Source organism: Tachyglossus aculeatus, chromosome 1 (assembly GCF_015852505.1).
Source record: "Tachyglossus aculeatus isolate mTacAcu1 chromosome 1, mTacAcu1.pri, whole genome shotgun sequence".
NCBI classification, from domain to species: Eukaryota; Metazoa; Chordata; class Mammalia; order Monotremata; family Tachyglossidae; genus Tachyglossus; species Tachyglossus aculeatus.
Window position 1 is genome coordinate 9,740,973 of NC_052066.1, and position 18,614 is coordinate 9,759,586.

General features: G+C 43.4%; 1 protein-coding gene across 1 annotated transcript in view; it reads left to right on the forward strand.

Moving 5' to 3' along the window:
• Positions 1-18,614, forward strand: part of USP37 (ubiquitin specific peptidase 37) — a 270,227-nt gene that overhangs the window by 114,239 nt on the left and 137,374 nt on the right. Inside the window, exons 9-11 of the mRNA XM_038740830.1 lie at positions 2,550-2,711; positions 13,798-13,929; positions 17,585-17,708. Coding sequence (XP_038596758.1) covers positions 2,550-2,711; positions 13,798-13,929; positions 17,585-17,708 — 418 coding nt within the window. The remainder of the gene's footprint in view (positions 1-2,549; positions 2,712-13,797; positions 13,930-17,584; positions 17,709-18,614) is intronic.

Genomic DNA, 18,614 nt, shown 5'->3' on the forward strand with positions numbered 1-18,614 from the left:
AAATGATATACTTAAGATAAAATAATGAAATAAATGATATATTTAAAATATAATGAAATAAATGATTTATTTAAAATAAAATAATGCAATAAATGATATATTTAAAATAAAATAATGAAATAAATGATTTATTTAAGATAAATTAATGATGTAAATGATTTATTTAAAATAAAATAATGAAATAAATGATATATTTAAAATAAAATCATGAAATAAATGATTTATTTGATAAAATAATGAAATAAATGATTTACTCAAAATAATGAAATAAATGATTTATTTAAAATAAAATAATGACAAATGATTTATTTAAAATGAAGTAATGAAATACATGATTTATTTAAAATAAAACAATGCAATAAATGATATATTTAAAATAAAATAATGAAATAAATGATTTATTTAAGATAAAATAATGAAATAAATGATTTATTTAAAATAAAATAATGAAATAAATTATATATTGAAAATAAAATAATGAAATAGATGATTTATTTGATAAAATAATGAAATAAATGATTTATTCAAAATAATGAAATAAATGATTTATTTAAAATGAAATAATGAAAAATGATTTATTTAAAATGAAATAATGAAATACATATTTTATTTAAAATAAAATAATGAAATAAATGATATATTTAAAATAAAATAATGAAATAAGTGATTTATTGAAAATGCAACAATGAAATAAATGATTTATTAAAAATGCAATAATGAAAGAAATGATTTACTGAAAATACAGTAATGAAATAAATGATTTACTGAAAATATAATGAAATAAATGATTTATTCAAAATAAGATAATGAAATAAATGATTTATTCAAAATACAATAATGAAATAAATGATTTATTCAAAATAAAATGATGAAATAAATGATTTACTCAAAATAAAATGATGAAATAAATGATTTATTTAAAATAAAATGATGAAATAAATGATTTACTGAAAATAAAATGAAATAAATGATTTACTGAAAATAAAATGATGAAATAAATGATTTTTTCAAAATAAGATGATGAAATAAATGATTTATTCAAAATACAATAATGAAATAAATGATTTATTCACAATACAATAATGAAAGAAATGATTTATTCAAAATACAATAATGAAAGAAATGATTTATTCAGAATAAAATAATGAAAGAAATGATTTATTCAAAATAAAATAATGAAATGAACGATTTATTGAAAATACAATGATGAAATGATTTATTCAAAATGCAATAATGAAATAAATGATTTACTCAAAATAAGATAATGAAATAAATGATTTATTAAAAATAAAATGATGAAATAAATGTTTTCTTAAAATGATGAAATAAATGATTTACTGAAAATACAATAATGAAATAAATGATTTACTTAAAATACAGTAATGAAAAAAATGATTTATTCGAAATACAATAATGAACTAAATGGTTTATTCAAAATGCAGTAATGAAATAAATGATTTATTGAAAATACAATAAGGAAATAAATGATTTATTCAAAGTACAATAAGGAAATAAATGGTTTATTCAAAATACGATAATGACGTAAATGATTTATTCAAAATACAGTAATGAAATAAATGATTTATTTAAAATAAAATAAAATAATTTAAAGGGTCCGCGGTTGGAAGGTGTAATTCACTTGTCAGTTAAGAGGGGGGTCTCTCCTTATCCCCTATTTTCCTCCTTCAACTGACAGGAAGGGGGAGAAAAAAGGAAAGACTTTCAGGTGACTCGTCTCGGTCATTTGTGCCCGGTGAGCTGTATTTGGGTTGGGGTTATGGATTCAAAACCAGACTGTGGAAGCAGCGTGGCTCGGTGGAAAGAGCCCGGGCTTTGGAGGCAGAGGTCCTGGGTTCAAATCCCGGCTCCGCCACTTATCAGCTGGGTGAGCCCACTGTTGGGTAGGGACTGTCTCTATATGTTGCCAATTTGTACTTCCCAAGCGCTTAGCACAGTGCTCTGCCCATAGTAAGCGCTCAATAAATACGATCGATGATGATGATGACGACTTCGGGCAAGTCACTTCACTTCTCGGGGCCTCGGTGACCTCATCTGGAAAATGGGGATGGAGACTGGGAGCCCCCCGGGGGACAAGCTGATCACCTCGTTAACCTCTCCGGCGCTTAGAACGGTGCTTTGCGCATTGTAAGCGCTTAATAAATGCTATTATTATCGTTATCAATAATTTTATAATTTATCAATCATATAATTATAAATTATTAAAAATATAATAAATTATTATAGCATTCATTATTGTGGAAAATTATTAAATTATTATAATTTGTTAATGCAATGATAATATTGTTAATAATGATAATAGTAGCGATGATGATAATAACAATATGATATGATATGATAATACAACATGATAATAACAACAATAATAATAATGATGATAATAATAATACTAATAATAATAACGATGATAATAATAATACTAATAATAATGATGATGATGATGATAATGATAATAGTAATAATAATAATAATAATAATTCGATTGATTGTGGTAGCGTTTTGTTCAAAGTCCCGTTTTTATTTCCGTGCAGGTCCAGCGTTTCGAGTCAGACGCCCTCTGCCAAGAGGAGTCTGGGATTTCTGTCTCAGCCCGCGCCTCTGTCCGTCAAGAAGCTGCGCTCTAATCAGGATTATACCGGCTGGAATAAACCCAGGGTGTCCTTATCTACTTACCCCCAACAACAACTGCAGGGGTATTTATTACTGTCATTATTATTATTATTATTACGGTATTTGCTAAGCGCTTCCTCGGTGCCAGGCACCGTACTAAAGCGCTGGGGTGGATACCGTGAGCTCGCTGTGGGCAGGGATCGTCACTCTGTATTGGTTGGGTAGGGACCGTCTCTATAGGTTGCCAGTTTGTACTTCCCAAGCGCTTAGTACAGTGCTCTGCACACAGTGAGTGCTCAATAAATACGATTGATGATGATAATGATAATAATAATAATGATGATGGCATTTGTTCAGCGCTTACTATGTGCCAAGCACTGTTCTAAGCGCTGGGAGGATACAAGGTAATCAGGTTGTCCCATGGGGGGCTCACAGCCTTCACCCCCATTTTAAAGATGAGGGAACTGAGGCCCAGAGAAGCGAAGTGACTTGCCCAAGTTCACACAGCAGGCAAGTGGCGGAGTCAGGATTAGAACCCATGACTTCCCAAGCCCAGGCTCTTTCCACTAAGCCACGCTACCCCTTGTTCAAGGGAAAATGCCCCTTGTAATCAATCAATCAATCGTATTTATTGAGCGCTTACTGTGTGCAGAGCGCTGTACTAAGCGCTTGGGAAGTACAAGTTGGCAACATATAGAGACGGTCCCTACCCAACAGTGGGCTCACAGTCTAAAAGTATAGTCTTGTACTTTCCCAAGTGCTTAGTACAGTGCTGTGCATAGAAGAGAAGCAGCGTGGCTCAATGGGAAGAGCCCGGGCTTGGGAGTCAGAGGTCCTGGGTTCTAATCCCCGCCCCGCCCCCTTGTCAGCTGTGGGACTTTGGGCAAGTGGCGTCACTTCTCTGGGCCTCAGTTGCCTCATCTGGAAAATGGGGATTAAAGACTGTGAGCCCTACATGGGACAACCTGATTCATTCATTCATTCAATCGTATTTATTGAGAGCTTACTGTGTGCAGAGCACTGTACTAAGCGCTTGGGAAGTACAAATTGGCAACAGACGGTCCCTACCCAACAACGGGCTCGCAGTCTGGAAGGGGGAGACAGAGAACAAAACCAAACATGTGGACAGGTGTCAAGTCATCAGAATAAATAGAAGTAAAGCTAGATGCACAGCATTAACAAAATAAATAGAATAGTAAATATGCACAAGTAAAATAAATAGAGTAATAAATCTGTACAAATATATATATATATATATGTATATATATTCAATATATATATATTCAATATTCTATATATATATATATATATATATATATATATACAAGTGCTGTGGAGAGGGGAAGGAGGTAGGGTAGAGGGTTGGTGGGGAGGAGGAGAGGAAAAAGGGGGCTGAGTCTGGGAAGGCCTCCTGGAGGAGGTGAGCTCTCAGGAGGGCTTTGAAGGGAGGAAGAGAGCTAGCTTGGCGGATGGGCAGAGGGATTGGGGGCATTCCAGGCCCGGGGGAGGACGTGGGCCGGGGGTCGATGGCGGGACAGGCGAGAACGAGGCCTAACGGTGAGGAGATTAGCGGCGGAGGAGTGGAGGGTGCGGGCTGCGATGGAGAAGGGGAGAAGGGAGGTGAGGGAGGAGGGGGCCAGGGGATGGACAGCCTTGAAGCCCAGGGTGAGGAGTTTCTGCCTGATGTGCAGATTGATTGGAGATTTCTGAGGAGGGGAGTGATATGCCCAGAGCGTTTCTGGACAAAGACAATCCGGGCAGCAGCATGAAGGATGGATTGAAGTGGGGAGAGACACGAGGATGGGAGATCAGAGAGAAGGCTGATGCAGTAGTCCAGACGGGATAGGATGAGAGCTTGAATGAGCAGGGTAGCGGTTGGGATGGAGAGGAAAGGGCGGAGCTTGGCAATGTTGCGGAGCTGAGACCGGCAGGTTTTGGTGACGGCTCGGATGTGAGGGGTGAATGAGAGAGCGGAGTCGAGGATGACACCAAGGTTGCGGGCTTGTGAGATGGGAAGGATGGTAGTGCCGTCAACAGAGATGGGAAAGTCAGGGAGAGGACAAGGTTTGGGAGGGAAGACAAGGAGCTCAGTCTTGGACATGTTGAGCTTTAGGTGACGGGCGGACATCCAGATGGAGATGTCCCGAAGGCAGGAGGAGATGCGAGCCTGGAGAGAGGGGGAGAGAGCAGGGGTGGAGATGTAGATTTGGGTGTCATTGGCGTAGAGATGAGAGTTGAAGCCGTGGGAGCGAATGAGGTCACCAAGGGAGTGCGTGTAGATAGAGAACAGAAGGGGACCAAGCACTGAACCTTGGGGAACCCCCACAGTAAGGGGATGGGAGGGGGAGGAGGAGCCCGCAAACGAGACTGAGAATGAACGACTGGAGAGATAAGAGGAGAACCGGGAGAGGATGGAGTCTGTGAAGCCAAGGTTGGATAGTGTGTTGAGGAGAAGGGGGTGGACCACAGTGTCGAAGGTAGCTGAGAGGTTGAGGAGCTTTAGGATATGATGACCTTATATGCCCCCAGTGCGTAGAACAGTGCTTGGCACATAGCGCTTAACAAATAACCATCATCAACATCATCATCATAGAGTAAGCACTTAATAAGTATGATTGAATGAATGGTACAAGCAAGTTAGGGTGGACACAATCACTGTCCTACATGAGGCTCTCAGTCTCAATCCCCATTTTACAGGTGAGGTCACTGAGGCACAGAGAAGTTAAGTGACTCGTCCAAGGTCATGCAGCAGACAAGCGGCAGACCTGGAATTAGAACCCATGACCTTTTCGCACTTTTTTTTAAATGGTATTTGTTAAACGTTTACTATGTGCCAGGAGTCTGTCTCCCCCGCCTCTAGACCGTAAGATCGTCGTGGTCAGGAAACGTGTCTGTTTATTGTTGTGTTGTACTCTCCCAAGCGCTTAGTACAGGGCTCTGCACAAAGTAAGCGCTCAGTGAATACGACTGAATGAATAAATGCTGCAGTGGATACAGATTAATCCGGTTGGACACAGTCCCTGTCCCCCATGGAGTCCACAGTCTTCATCCCCATTTTACAGATGATAATAATAATAATGATGGCATTTATTTCATTCATTCATTCATTCATTCAATCGTATTTATTGAGCGCTTACTGTGTGCAGAGCACTGCACTAAGCACTTGGGAAGTACAAGTTTGCAACAATTCTAATCCCGGCTTCTAATCTAGCAATTCTAATCTAACGATTCTAATCCTGGCTCCGCCACTTAATAATAATGATGAGCCCACTGTTGAGTAGGGACTGTCTCTATATGTTGCCAACTTGTACTTCCCAAGCGCTTAGTATAGTGCTCTGCACACAGTAAGCGCTCAATAAATACAATTGATCGATTGATTGATTGATTGTTAAGCACTTACTATGTGCCAAGCACTGTTCTAAGCGCTGGGGGGGCGGGATACAAGGTGATCAGGTTGTCCCCTGGGGGGCTCCCAGTCTTCATCCCCATTTGCCAGATGAGGGAACTGAGGCCCAGAGAAGTGAAGTGACTGGCCCAAAGTCACCCAGCTGACAGGTGGCGGAGCCGGGATGTGAACCCTTGACCTCTGACTCCAAAGCCCGCGATCTTAATCTCCATTTTACAGGTTGTAGTTCCCAAGCGCTCAGTACAGTGCTCTGCACACAGTAAGCGCTCAATAAATGTGATTGAATGAATGAATGAATGAATACCCACTAGGCCCCGCTGCCTCAGTTGATCGGCGCAGCCAGGCCCCGCATTGGAGAGTGAGCCAGCTGAGAAACCCAGCGGGTCCCGAGCAAAGAATCCGCTCCCCAGGGCCCGGAACCGAGCCGTGCCCAAACGGACCACTTAGGGCGGCGGGCTGAGCCAACCCAAATGGAATCGCTGCCACCCCACGGTCTTTTTCTAAGCCAGCCAGTTTGGGCCTTGCGTTTTGAGAAGGGCAACAAACGAACAAAAAGTTCTGGAACTGCTGTCCTTTGTCCACTGTCCATTGTCCTTCGTCATTGTCTGCGGCCTCTTCCCCTTTTTCCGCAGACCCCGAGAAGGCTATTTTCTTGATCTCCTTCAATATCTCTTCCTGTGCACTCTCTTCCCCCCCTTTCCCCTCCTTCCCCCCCACTCTCTCATTCATTCATTCATTCAATCAATCAATCGTATTTATTGAGCGCTTACTGTGGGCAGAGCACTCTCCTGCCCCCTCCCTCCCCATCCCTCCCCCTCCATCTCTCCCTGCCTCCCTTTCTCCCTGTCTCTCTCCCCCCCTTCCCCTCTCTTCCTCTCTCCCTCTCTCATTCATTCATTCATTCATTCAGTCATATTTATTGAGCACTTACTGTGGGCAGAGCACTCTCCTGCCCCTCTTCCTCCCCATCCCTCCCCCTCCATCTCTCCCTCTCTCCCTGCCTCCCTCTCTCCCTGTCCCTCTCCCTGTCTCTCTCCCCCCCTTCCCCTCTCTTCCTCTCTCCCTCTCTCATTCATTCATTCATTCACTCATTCATTCATTCAGTCGTATTTATTGAGCGCTTACTGTGTGCAGAGCACTCTCCTGCCCCTCTCCCTCCCCATCCCTCCCTCTCCATCCCTCCCACTCTCTCCCTGCCTCCCTCTCTCCCTGTCTCTCTCCCCCCGTTTCCCCTCTCTTCCTCTCTCCCTCTCTCTTCCTCTCTCTAATAATAATAATAATAATGATGGTATTTGTTAAGCACTTACTATTGTTCTAAGCACTGGGTGGGGGGCGGGGGGGATACAAGGTGATCAGGTTGTCCCACATAGGGCTCACAGTCTTAATCCCCATTTTCCAGATAAGGTCACTGAGGCCCAGAGAAGTGAAGTGACTTGCCCAAAATCACACAGCTGACAAGTGGCAGAGCCGGGATTAGAACCCATGACCTCACTCCCTCCTCCCTCACCTCCCTTCTCTCCTTCTCCAGCCCAGCCCGCACCCTCCGCTCCTCTGCCACCGCTAATCTCCTCTCCGTACCTCATTCTCGCCTGTCCCGCCATCGACCTGTGGCCCACGTCCTCCCCCGGGCCCGGAATGCCCCCAATCCCTCCGCCCATCCGCCAAGTTAGCTCTCTTCTCCCCTTCAAGGCCCTACTGAGAGCTCACCTCCTCCAGGAGGCCTTCCCAGACTGAGCCCCCTCCTCCCCCTTCCCATCCCCCCATCTTACCTCCTTCCCCTCCCCACAGCACCTGTATATATGTATAGATGTTTGTACGGATTTATTACTCTACTTAATTATTTTATTTGTGCATGTTTATTCTATTTATTTTATTTTGTTAATATGTTTTGTTCTCTGTCTCCCCCTTCTAGACTGTGAGCCCACTGTTGGGTAGGGACCGTCTCTATATGTTGCCAGCTTGGACTTCCCAAGCGCTTAGTCCAGTGCTCTGCACACAGTAAGCGCTCAATAAATACGATTGACTGGATGACCTACGACTCCCAAGCCCGGGCTCTTTCCACTGAGCCACACTGCTTCTCTTTCCCTCTCTCTCCCCTTCCCTCTCCTTCTCGTTCTCTCTCTTTCCTCTCTCCCCCACTTTCCCCTTTCCCTCCCTCTCGCTCTCCCTCCGTCTATCTCTAGAAGCAGCGTGGCTCAGTGGAAAGAGCCCGGGCTTTGGAGTCCGAGGTCATGGGTTCAAATCCCGCCTCCGCCACTTGGCAGCTGTGTGACTTTGGGCAAGTCACTTCACTTCTCTGGGCCTCAGTTATCTCATCTGTAAAATGGGGATTAAGTCTGTGAGCCCCACGTGGGACAACTTGATTACCTTGTATCTACCCAGGAGCTTAGAACAGTGCTTTGCACATAGTAAGCGCTTAATAAATGCCATTATTATTATTATTATTATTATTATCATCATCTCTCCCTCTTTTCCTCTCTTTTTCTCTCTCCCCTTGTCATTCTCTCTCCTCTTTCCCACTCTTTCCCCCTCCCTCCCTCTCTGTCTCCCTTCCTCTCTTTCCCTCTCTCTTTTTCTCTCCCCCTCTCCTTCCGTCTCTTCCCTCTCTCCCCTCTTTCCCCACTCTGTCCCCATCTTTTCCCTCTCTCTCCCCCATCTTCCCGCTCTCTTCCCCCCTCTTCCCTTTTTTCCTTCTCTTTCTTCGTCTCCATCTCCATCTCCCCCCTCTCTCTTTCTCTTTCTCCCCCTCTGTCCCCGCACCTTCCCCTCTCTCTTCTCCCCTCTCTAATTATATTTACAAACAAAAGCCTGGAGCCAGAATTTAGGGAAAATAAGAAGTTCTGTTCATCCACTCATTCCGTGGTATTTGAATGCTTTTGGGGAGCAGAGAAGCAGCGTGGCTCAGTGGAAAGAGCCCGGGCTTGGGAGTCAGAGGTCGTGAGTTCAAATTCCGACTCAAGGCCCTACTGAGAGCTCACCTCCTCCAGGAGGCCTTCCCAGACTGAGCCCCTTCCTGCCTCTCCCCCTCGTCCCCCTCTCCATCCCCCCATCTTACCTCCTTCCCTTCCCCACAGCACCTGTATATATATATATATATGTTTGTAAATATTTATTACTCTATTTTACCTGTACATATCTATTCTATTTATTTTATTTTGTTAGTATGTTTGGTTTTGTTCTCTGCCTCCCCCTTTTAGACTGTGAGCCCACTGTTGGGTAGGGACCGTCTCTAGATGTTGCCAACTTGTACTTCCCAAGCGCTTAGTACAGTGCTCTGCACACAGTAAGCGCTCAATAAATACAATGGATGATGTTGATGATGAGGGACTCCGCCACTTGTCAGCCGTGTGACCTTGGGCAAGTCACTTCACTTCTCTGGGCCTCAGTTCCCTCATCTGGAAAATGGGGATGAAGACTGTGAGCCCCCCGTGGGACAACCTGATCACTTTGTAACCTCTCCAGCGCTTAGAACAGTGCTTTGCACATAGTAAGCGCTTAACAAATGCCATTATTAATAGTATTTTATTATTACAACAGAGTTGGTGGACACGTTCCTAGCCCTTGAAGAGTTAGACTGTGAGCCCACTGTTGGGTAGGGACTGTCTCTATATGTTGCCAACTTGTACTTCCCAAGCGCTTAGTACAGTGCTCTGCACACAGTAAACGCTCAATAAATACGATTGATTGATTAAGAGGGGGAGACAGAAGTTGATATAAATAAGTAATTTAGAATTTATAGATGTGTAGATAAATAATTCATAATATCCGTAGATAACGGTAATACTGATGATGATGGTATTCATTAAGTGCTTATTATGTGTCAAGCGCTGTTCTCCACCCTGGAGTATCGACAGTCTAACACGTCCCTGTCCCACATGGGGCTCTCAGCCTTAATCCCCATTTTCTAGGTGAGGAAACCAAGGCCCAGAGGAGTGAAGTGACTTGCCTAAGGCCACATCATCATCCTCATCATCAATCGTATTTATTGAGCGCTTACTATGTGCAGAGCACTGTACTAAGTGCTTGGGAAGTACAAGTTGGCAACATCTAGAGACAGTCCCTACCCAACAGCGGGCTCACAGTCTAAAAGGGGGAGTCAGAGAACAAAATCAATCAATCAATCGTATTTATTGAGCGCTTACTGTGTGCAGAGCACTGTACTAAGCGCTTGGGAAGTACAAGTTGGCAACATCTAGAGACAGTCCCTACCCAGCAGTGGGCTCACAGTCTAAAAGGGGGAGACAGAACAAACATACTAACAAAATAAAATAAATAGAATAGATATAGAATAGATCATCATCATCATCAATCGTATTTATTGAGCGCTTACTATGTGCAGAGCACTGCACTAAGCGCTTGGGAAGTACAAATTGGCAACATATACCAAACATACTAACAAAATAAAATAAATAGAATAGATATGTTCAAGTAAAATAAATACATAAATAAATAGAGTAATAGCACATAGCAGACGAGTGGCAGAGCGGGGATTAATAACAATAATAATTATAATAGTGGCATTTATTAAGCGCTTACCATGTGCAAAGCACCGTTCTAAGCGCTGGGGAGGTTACAAGGTGATCAGGTTGTCCCACGGGGGGCTCACAGTCTTCATCCCCATTTTCCAGATGAGGGAACTGAGGCCCAGAGAATAATAATAACGATGGCATTTCTTAAGCGCTTACTACGTGCAAAGCACTGTTCTAAGCACTGGGGATGATGATGATGATAATGGCATTTATTAAGCGCTTACTCTGTGCAAAGCACTGTTCCAAGCGCTGGGGAGGTTACAAGGTGATCAGGTTGTCCCACGGGGGGCTTGCCCAAAGTCACCCAGCTGACAATTGGTGGAGCCGGGATTTGAACCCGTGACCTCGGACTCTAAAGCCCGGGCTCTTTCTACTGAACCACGCTGCTTCTCCAGATTAGACTGTGAGCCCACTGTTGGGTAGGGACCATCTCTATATGTTGCCAACTTGTACTTCCCAAGCGCTTAGTAGAGAAGCAGAGTGGCTCAATGGAAAGAGCCCGGGCTTTGGAGTCAGAGGTCACGGGTTCAAATCCCTGCTCCGCCAATTGTCAGCTGTGTGACCTTGGGCAAGACACTTAGCTTCTCTGTGCCTCAGTTACCTCAACTGTAAAATGGGGATTAAGACTGTGAGCCCCACATGGGACAATCTGATACCTGTATATATGTATTACTCTATTTATTTTACTTGTACATATCTATTCTATTTATTTTATTTTCTTAGTATGTTTGGTTTTGTTCTCTGTCTCCCCCTTTTAGACTGTGAGCCCACTGTTGGGTAGGGACTGTCTCTAGATGTTGCCGACTTGGACTTCCCAAGCGCTTAGTACAGTGCTCCGCACACAGTAAGCGCTCAATAAATACGATTGATTGATTGATTGATTGTAACCTCCCCAGTGCTTAGAACAGTGCTTTGCACATAGTAAGCGCTTAATAAATGCCATTATTATTATTAGTAGTAGTACAGTGCTCTGCACACAGTAAGCACTCAATACTGAGAAGCAGCGTGGCTCAGTGGAAAGAGCCTGGGCTTTGGAGTCAGAGGTCACGGGTTCAAATCTTGGCTCCGCCAATTGTCAGCTGTGTGACTTTGGGCAAGTCACTTCACTTCTCTGGGCCTCAGTTGCCTCAACTGTAAAGTGGGGATTAATACCGTGAGCCCCCTGTGGGACCACCTGATCACCCTGTAACCTCCCCAGCGCTTAGAACAGTGCTTTGCACATAGTAAGCGCTTAATAAATACCATTAAAAAAATAAATATGATTGAATGAATGAATGAATTAGAAGCCAGATCTTTCTGACTCCCGGGTTCGTGCTGTCGGCTGGACTATCAGTCAGACGGTGGTATTTACTGAGCGCATCTTGTGCACAGAGCACTGGCCTTAAAGCTTGGGAGACTCTGCTCCTCCTCTCCTCCCCATGGCCCCGACTCCCTACCCCCCTTAATAATAAATACGTACATATTTTTTATATCTTTTAGATTGTGAGCCCACTGTTGGGTAGGGACCGTCTCTATATGTTGCCAACCTGTACTTCCCAAGCGCTTAGTACAGTGCTCTGCACACAGTAAGCGCTCAATAAATACGATTGATGAGGATGATGATGATTTTTTATACGATGGAGAGATCTATAATTCTATTTATATGGATGCTATGGAGGCCTGTCTACTTGTTTTATGTGGTTCTCTTTTTCCCCCCTTCTAGACTGTGAACCCGTTGTTGGGTAGGGACTGTCTCTCTCTGTTGTGAGCCCACTGTTGGGTAGGGACCGTCTCTAGATGTTGCCAACTTGTACTTCCCAAGCGCTTAGTACAGTGCTCTGCACACAGTAAGCGCTCAATAAATACGATGGGTTGATTGATTGTTGCCGAATTGTACTTTAATAATGATGGCATTTATTAAGCGCTTACTATGTGGAAAGCCCCGTTCTAAGCGCTGGGGAGGAGAAGCAGCGTGGCTCAGTGGAAAGAGCCCGGGCTTTGGAGTCCGAGGTCATGGGTTCCAATCCCGGCTCCGCCACCTGTCAGCTGGGTGACTTTGGGCAAGTCACTTCACTTCTCTGGGCCTCAGTTACCTCATCTGTAAGATGGGGATGAAGACAGTGAGCCCCCCGGTGGGACAACCTGATCACCTTGTAACCTCCCCAGCGCTTAGAACAGTGCTTTGCACATAGTAAGCGCTTAACAAATGCCATTATTATTATTATAAGGTGATCAGGTTGTCCCACGGGGGGCTCACAGTCTTAATCCCCATTTTCCAGATGTGGTCACTGAGGCCTGGAAGTGACCTGCCCAAAGTCACCCAGCTGACAAGTGGTGGAGCCGGGATTTGAACCCATGACCTCTGACTCCCGAGCCCGGGCTCTTTCCACTGAGCCACGCTGCTTCTCTACTTTCCAAGCGCTTAGTACAGTGTTCTGCACACAGTAAGCACTCAATAAGTACGATTGAATGAATGAGTGACCAGTGAGAAGCAGCGTGGCTCAGTGAGAAGCAGCGTGGCTCAGTGGAAAGAGCCCGGGCTTTGGAGTCCGAGGTCATGGGTTCTAATCCCGGCTCCGCCACCTGTCAGCTGGGTGACTTTGGGCTTTGGACTTTGGGACCGTCTCTAGATGTTGCCAGCTTGGACTTCCCAAGCGCTTAGTACAGTGCTCTGCACACAGTAAGCGCTCAATAACTACGATTGAATGAATGAATGAACACAAAGCAATCTCTTTAAGAAGAAATTCAGCCCGGGAGAAGGGATCATAGTATTAATGGGAAGCAGCGTGGCTCAGTGGAAAAGAGCCCGGGCTTTGGAGTCAGAGATCATGGGTTCAAATCCCAGCTCTGCCAATTGTCAGCTGTGTGACTTTGGGCAAGTCACTTCACTTCTCTGTGCTTCAGTGACCTCATCTGTAAAATGAGGATGAAGACTGTGAGCCCCACGTGGGACAACCTGATCACCTTGTAACCTCCCTGGCGCTTAGAACAGTTCTTTGCACATAGTAAGCGCTTAATAAATGCCATTATTATTATTATTATTAATGGACAGATGGAATGTTTTGGATTTTAAGATGGGGAAAATGCCGCTTTTTGGTGTGAGAATTATATGCGTTTCCCAGCATTTAAGATTGCTGCAAGGATGAAGCCCCGTCTAAATGACAGGAAGAGTGTTTGTATGTGTGTGTAATTTAAAATCAAAACTATTGTTTTTTTTTTTTTTTAATAAAAATAACGTGTCTTTGTCATTTTCAGTTTTTCCAACTTAGGAAATACCTGCTATATGAACGCCATTCTGCAGTCTTTGTTTTCCCTCCAGTCATTTGCTAACGATCTGCTCAAACAAGGGATCCCTTGGAAAAAAATCCCCCTCAACGCACTGATCAGGTAAATAGTGAATTCAAATTCCCGACGTTGTCATTGTCAGCCCACCCGACATAAAAACTACCCAGATTTCAATCCATCAATCGTATTTATTGAGCGCTTTCTGTGTGCAGAGCACTATACTAAGCGCTAAGATTTCTTAAACATTTATCTCCAGATCTGGGTGAAAATGCTTCAAACTTGCAGGGGTGGGGAATTATAAAGGTGTGAATATTGTAATCAATCAATCCATCGTATTTATTGAGCGCTTACTGTGTGCAGAGCACTGGACTAAGCGCTTGGGAAGTCCAAGTTGGCCACCTATAGAGACAGTCCCTACCCAACAGTGGGCTCACAGTCTAAAAGGGGGAGACGTGGAACAAAACCAAACATACTAACAAAATAAAATAAATAGAATAGATATGTACGAGTAAGATAAATAAATAAATAGAGTAATAAATATGTACAAACGTATATACATATATACAGGTGCTGTTGGGAAGGGAAGGAGGTAAGATGGGGGGGATGGAGAGGGTCTTCTAGACTGTAAGCCCACTGTTGGGTAGGGACTGTCTCTATATGTTGCCAACTTGGACTTCCCAAGCGCTTAGTACAGTGCTCTGCACACAGTAAGCGCTCAATAAATACGATTGATTGATTGATTTGGGGTTGGTTTATAAGGTATTTGGTGAGTGCTTCTCTTCCCATGACTAAATCTTGTGAAACCTGAGAAATTTTGAGCAAAATGATTTCTCACCTGGGAAAGTTCTGCCGGATGGCCTGTCGGGCTGTGGAGGTGGATTTTGCGAGGGGTGCGCCTGTGCCTCTGAGATAAATAATAATAATAATGGTATTTATTAAGCACTTACTGTGTGCAAGGCACTGCTCCAATCAATCAATCGTATTTATTGAGCGCTTACTGTGTGCAGAGCACTGGACTAAGCACTTGGGAAGTACAAGTTGAAGCAGCGTGGTTCAGTGGGTAAGAGCACGGGCTTTGGAGTTAGAGGTTAGGGGTTCAAATCCCAACTCAGGCGCTTGTCAGCTGTGTGACCTTGGGCAAGTCACTTAACGGCTCTGTGCCTCAGTTCCCTCATCTGTAAAATGGGGATTAAGACTGTGAGCCTCACTTGGGACAACCTAATCACCTTGTAACCTCCCCAGCGCTTAGAACAGTGCTTTGCACATAGTAAGCACTTAACAAATACCACCATTATTATTATTATTATTATTATTATAAGTTGGCAACGTATAGAGATGGTCCCTACCCAACAGTGGGCTCACAGTCTAGAAGGGGGAGACAGAGAACAAAACCAAACATATTAACAAAATAAAATAAATAGAATAGATATGTACAAGTAAAATAAATAGAGTAATAAATATGTACAAACATATATACATCTATACGGGTGCTGTGGGGAAGGGAAGGAGGTAAGGTGGGGCTCTAAGCGCTGGGGAGGTTACAAGGTGATCAGGTTGTCCCACGGGGGGCTCCCAGTCTTCATCCCCATTTTACAGATGAGGTAACTGAGGCACAGAGAAGTTGAGTGACTTTTGTATGGCATTTATTAAGCGCTTACTATGTGCAAAGCACTGTCCTAAGCACTGGGGAGGTTACAAGGTGATCAGGTTGTCCCACGGGGGGCTCACAGTCTTCATCCCCATTTTCCAGATGAGGTCACTGAGTCCCAGAGAAGCGAAGTGACTTGCCCGAAGTCCCACAGCTGACAATTGGCGGAGTTGGGATTTGAACCCATGACCTCTGACTCCAAAGCCCGGGCTCTTTTCCACTGAGCCACGCTGCTTCTGAAATAATGTCCCATCTGTGAAATAATCCTTTTTTATGGTGGTAGACATATTAATAATAGTTGCGGTATTTGTTAAGCACTTATCATGTGCAGGGTGGCTCAGTGGAAAGAGCCCAGGCTTTGGAGTCGGAGGTCATGGGTTCAAATCCCAGCTCTGCCAACTGTCAGCTGTGTGACTCTAGGCAAATCACTTAACTTCTCTGGGCCTCAGTGACCTCATCTGTAAAATGGGGATGAAGACTGTGAGCCCCCCGTGGGACAATGTGATCACCTCGTTACTTCCCCAGTGCTTAGAACAGTGCTTTGCGCATAGTAAGCCCGTAATAAATGCCATCCTTATTATTCTTCTCTGTGCCTCAGTGACCTCATCTGTAAAATGGAGATGAAGATGTTGAGTCCCCCGTGAGACAACCTCATCACCTTGTAACCTCCCCAGCGCTTAAAACAGTGCTTTGCACATAGTAAACGCTTAATAAATGCCATTATTATTATTGTAACCTCCCCAGCGCTTAGAACAGTGCTTTGCACATAGTAAATGCCATCATTATTATGATTATTCTCTGTGCCTCAGTAACCTCATCTGTAAAATGGGGATTAAGACTGTGGGCCCCCCGTGGGACAACCTGATCACCTTGTAACCTCCCCAGCGCTTAGAACAGTGCTTTGCACATAGTAAGCACTTAATAAATGCCATCATTATTATTATTATTATTATAACCTCCCCAGCACTTAGAACAGTGCTTTGCACATAGCGCTTAGTAAATGCCATCATTATCATTATTATTCTCTGTGCCTCAGTGACCTCATCTGTAAAATGGGGATTAAAACTGTGGGCCCCCCATGGGACCACCTAATCACCTTGTAACCTTCCCAGCGCTTAGAACAGTGCTTTGCACATAGTTAGCGCTTAATAAATGCCGTTATTATAATTATTATTATTCTCTGTGCCTCAGTGACCTCATCTGTGAAGTGAGGATGAAGACTGTGAGCCCCCCGTGGGCCAACCTGATCACCTTGTTACCTCCCCAGCGCTTAGAACAGTGCTTTGCACAGAGTAAGCGCTTAATAAATCATCATCAATCATATTTATTGAGCGCTTACTATGTGCAGAGCACTGTACTAAGCACTTGGGAAGTACAAATTGGCAGCATATAGAGACAGTCCCTACCCAACAGTGGGCTCACAGTCTAAAAGGGGGAGAAATGCCCCCTTTTAATAAATGCTGTTATCATTATTATTATTATTCCCACTTTCCAGATGAGGTAACTGAGGCGCAAAGAAGTGAAGTGACTTTTTCCCAAGACCAGGCAGGAGACAAGTGGTTGAGCTGAGATTAAACCCGGGTCCGTCCAACTCTCAGGCCTGTGCTCCGTTCATACACCGTGCTGCCCTCCTGGCCGCTTAGCATCTATCCCAGCACTTAGTACATCGCCTGACCCATCAAATACCAAACAAACACCAAAAAAAAATCGAGTTTCTTTGCCTCATGTTCAGTGACACCTTGGTCATCGATAAAGCGGGGTCCTCTGGGAACTGGTTTTTCACGAACACCGTATATATATAGGTATATATGTTATATATGTATATATGTTTGTACATATTTATTACTCTATTTATTTTACTTGTACATATCTATTCTATTTATTTTATTTTGTTAGTATGTTTGGTTTTGTTCTCCGTCTCCCCCTTTTAGACTGTGAGCCCACTGTTGGGTAGGGACTGTCTCTATATGTTGCCAATTTGTCCTTCCCAAGCGCTTAGTACAGTGCTCTGCACATAGTAAGCGCTCAATAAATGCGATTGATAATTGATGATGATTATTTTGAGCATTTTGTGAGAGCAAAACCAACCTCGCGATGTGATTTCTCCAGGCGCTTCGCCCATCTCCTTTCCAAGAAGGATGTCTGCAACTCGGAGACCAAGAAAGAGCTGCTCAAGAAGGTGAAAAATGCCATTTCGGCCACAGCAGAGAGATTTTCAGGTTACATGCAGAACGTAAGTGCCGATCATTTGGGTCGGGGGTTGGTTTTTAAGGTATTTGGTGAGTGCTGCTCTACCCGGGACTAAATCTGGTGAAACCTGAGAAATTTTGGGCAAAATGATTTCTCACCTGGGAAAGTTCTGCCGGATGGCATGTCGGGCTGTGGAGGTGGATTTTGTGAGGGGTTCGCCTGTGCCTCTGAAATAAATAATAATAATAATGATAATAATGGCAAATATTATTTGCCATCATTACTATATTTTACTATTTTACATTATTTATAGTTTATGTTATTATTTATTATTTTAATTCTTATTTATTATTTATTTATTACTTATATTATTTATAGTATATTTATTATTTTATATTATTACTATATTTTCCATTATTACTATATTTATTACTCTATTTATTCATTTATTATACTTGTACATATCTATTCTATTTATTTTATTTTGTTAGTATGTTTGGGTTTGTTCTCCGTCTCCCCCTTTTAGACTGTGAGCCCACTGTTGGGTAGGGACTGTCCCTATATGTTGCCAACTTGGACTTCCCAAGCGCTTAGTCCAGTGCTCTGCACACAGTCAGCGCTCAATAAATACGATTGATTGATTGATTTGGGGTTGGCTTTTAAGGTATTTGGTGAGTGCTGCTCTCCCCGGGACTAAATCTGGTGAAACCTGAGAAATTTTGAGCAAAATGATTTCTCACCTGGGAAAGTTCTGCCGGATGGCATGTCGGCCTGTGGAGGTGGATTTTGTGAGGGGTTAGCCTGTGCCTCTGAGATAAATAATAATAATGGCAAATATTATTTGCCATTATAAGGTATTTGGTAAGTGCTGGCTATGTGCCAGACACCATTCTATACCCTGGTAGAATTTCCAGCTAGTCAGGTTGGATAAGTGCGTAGTACAGTGCTC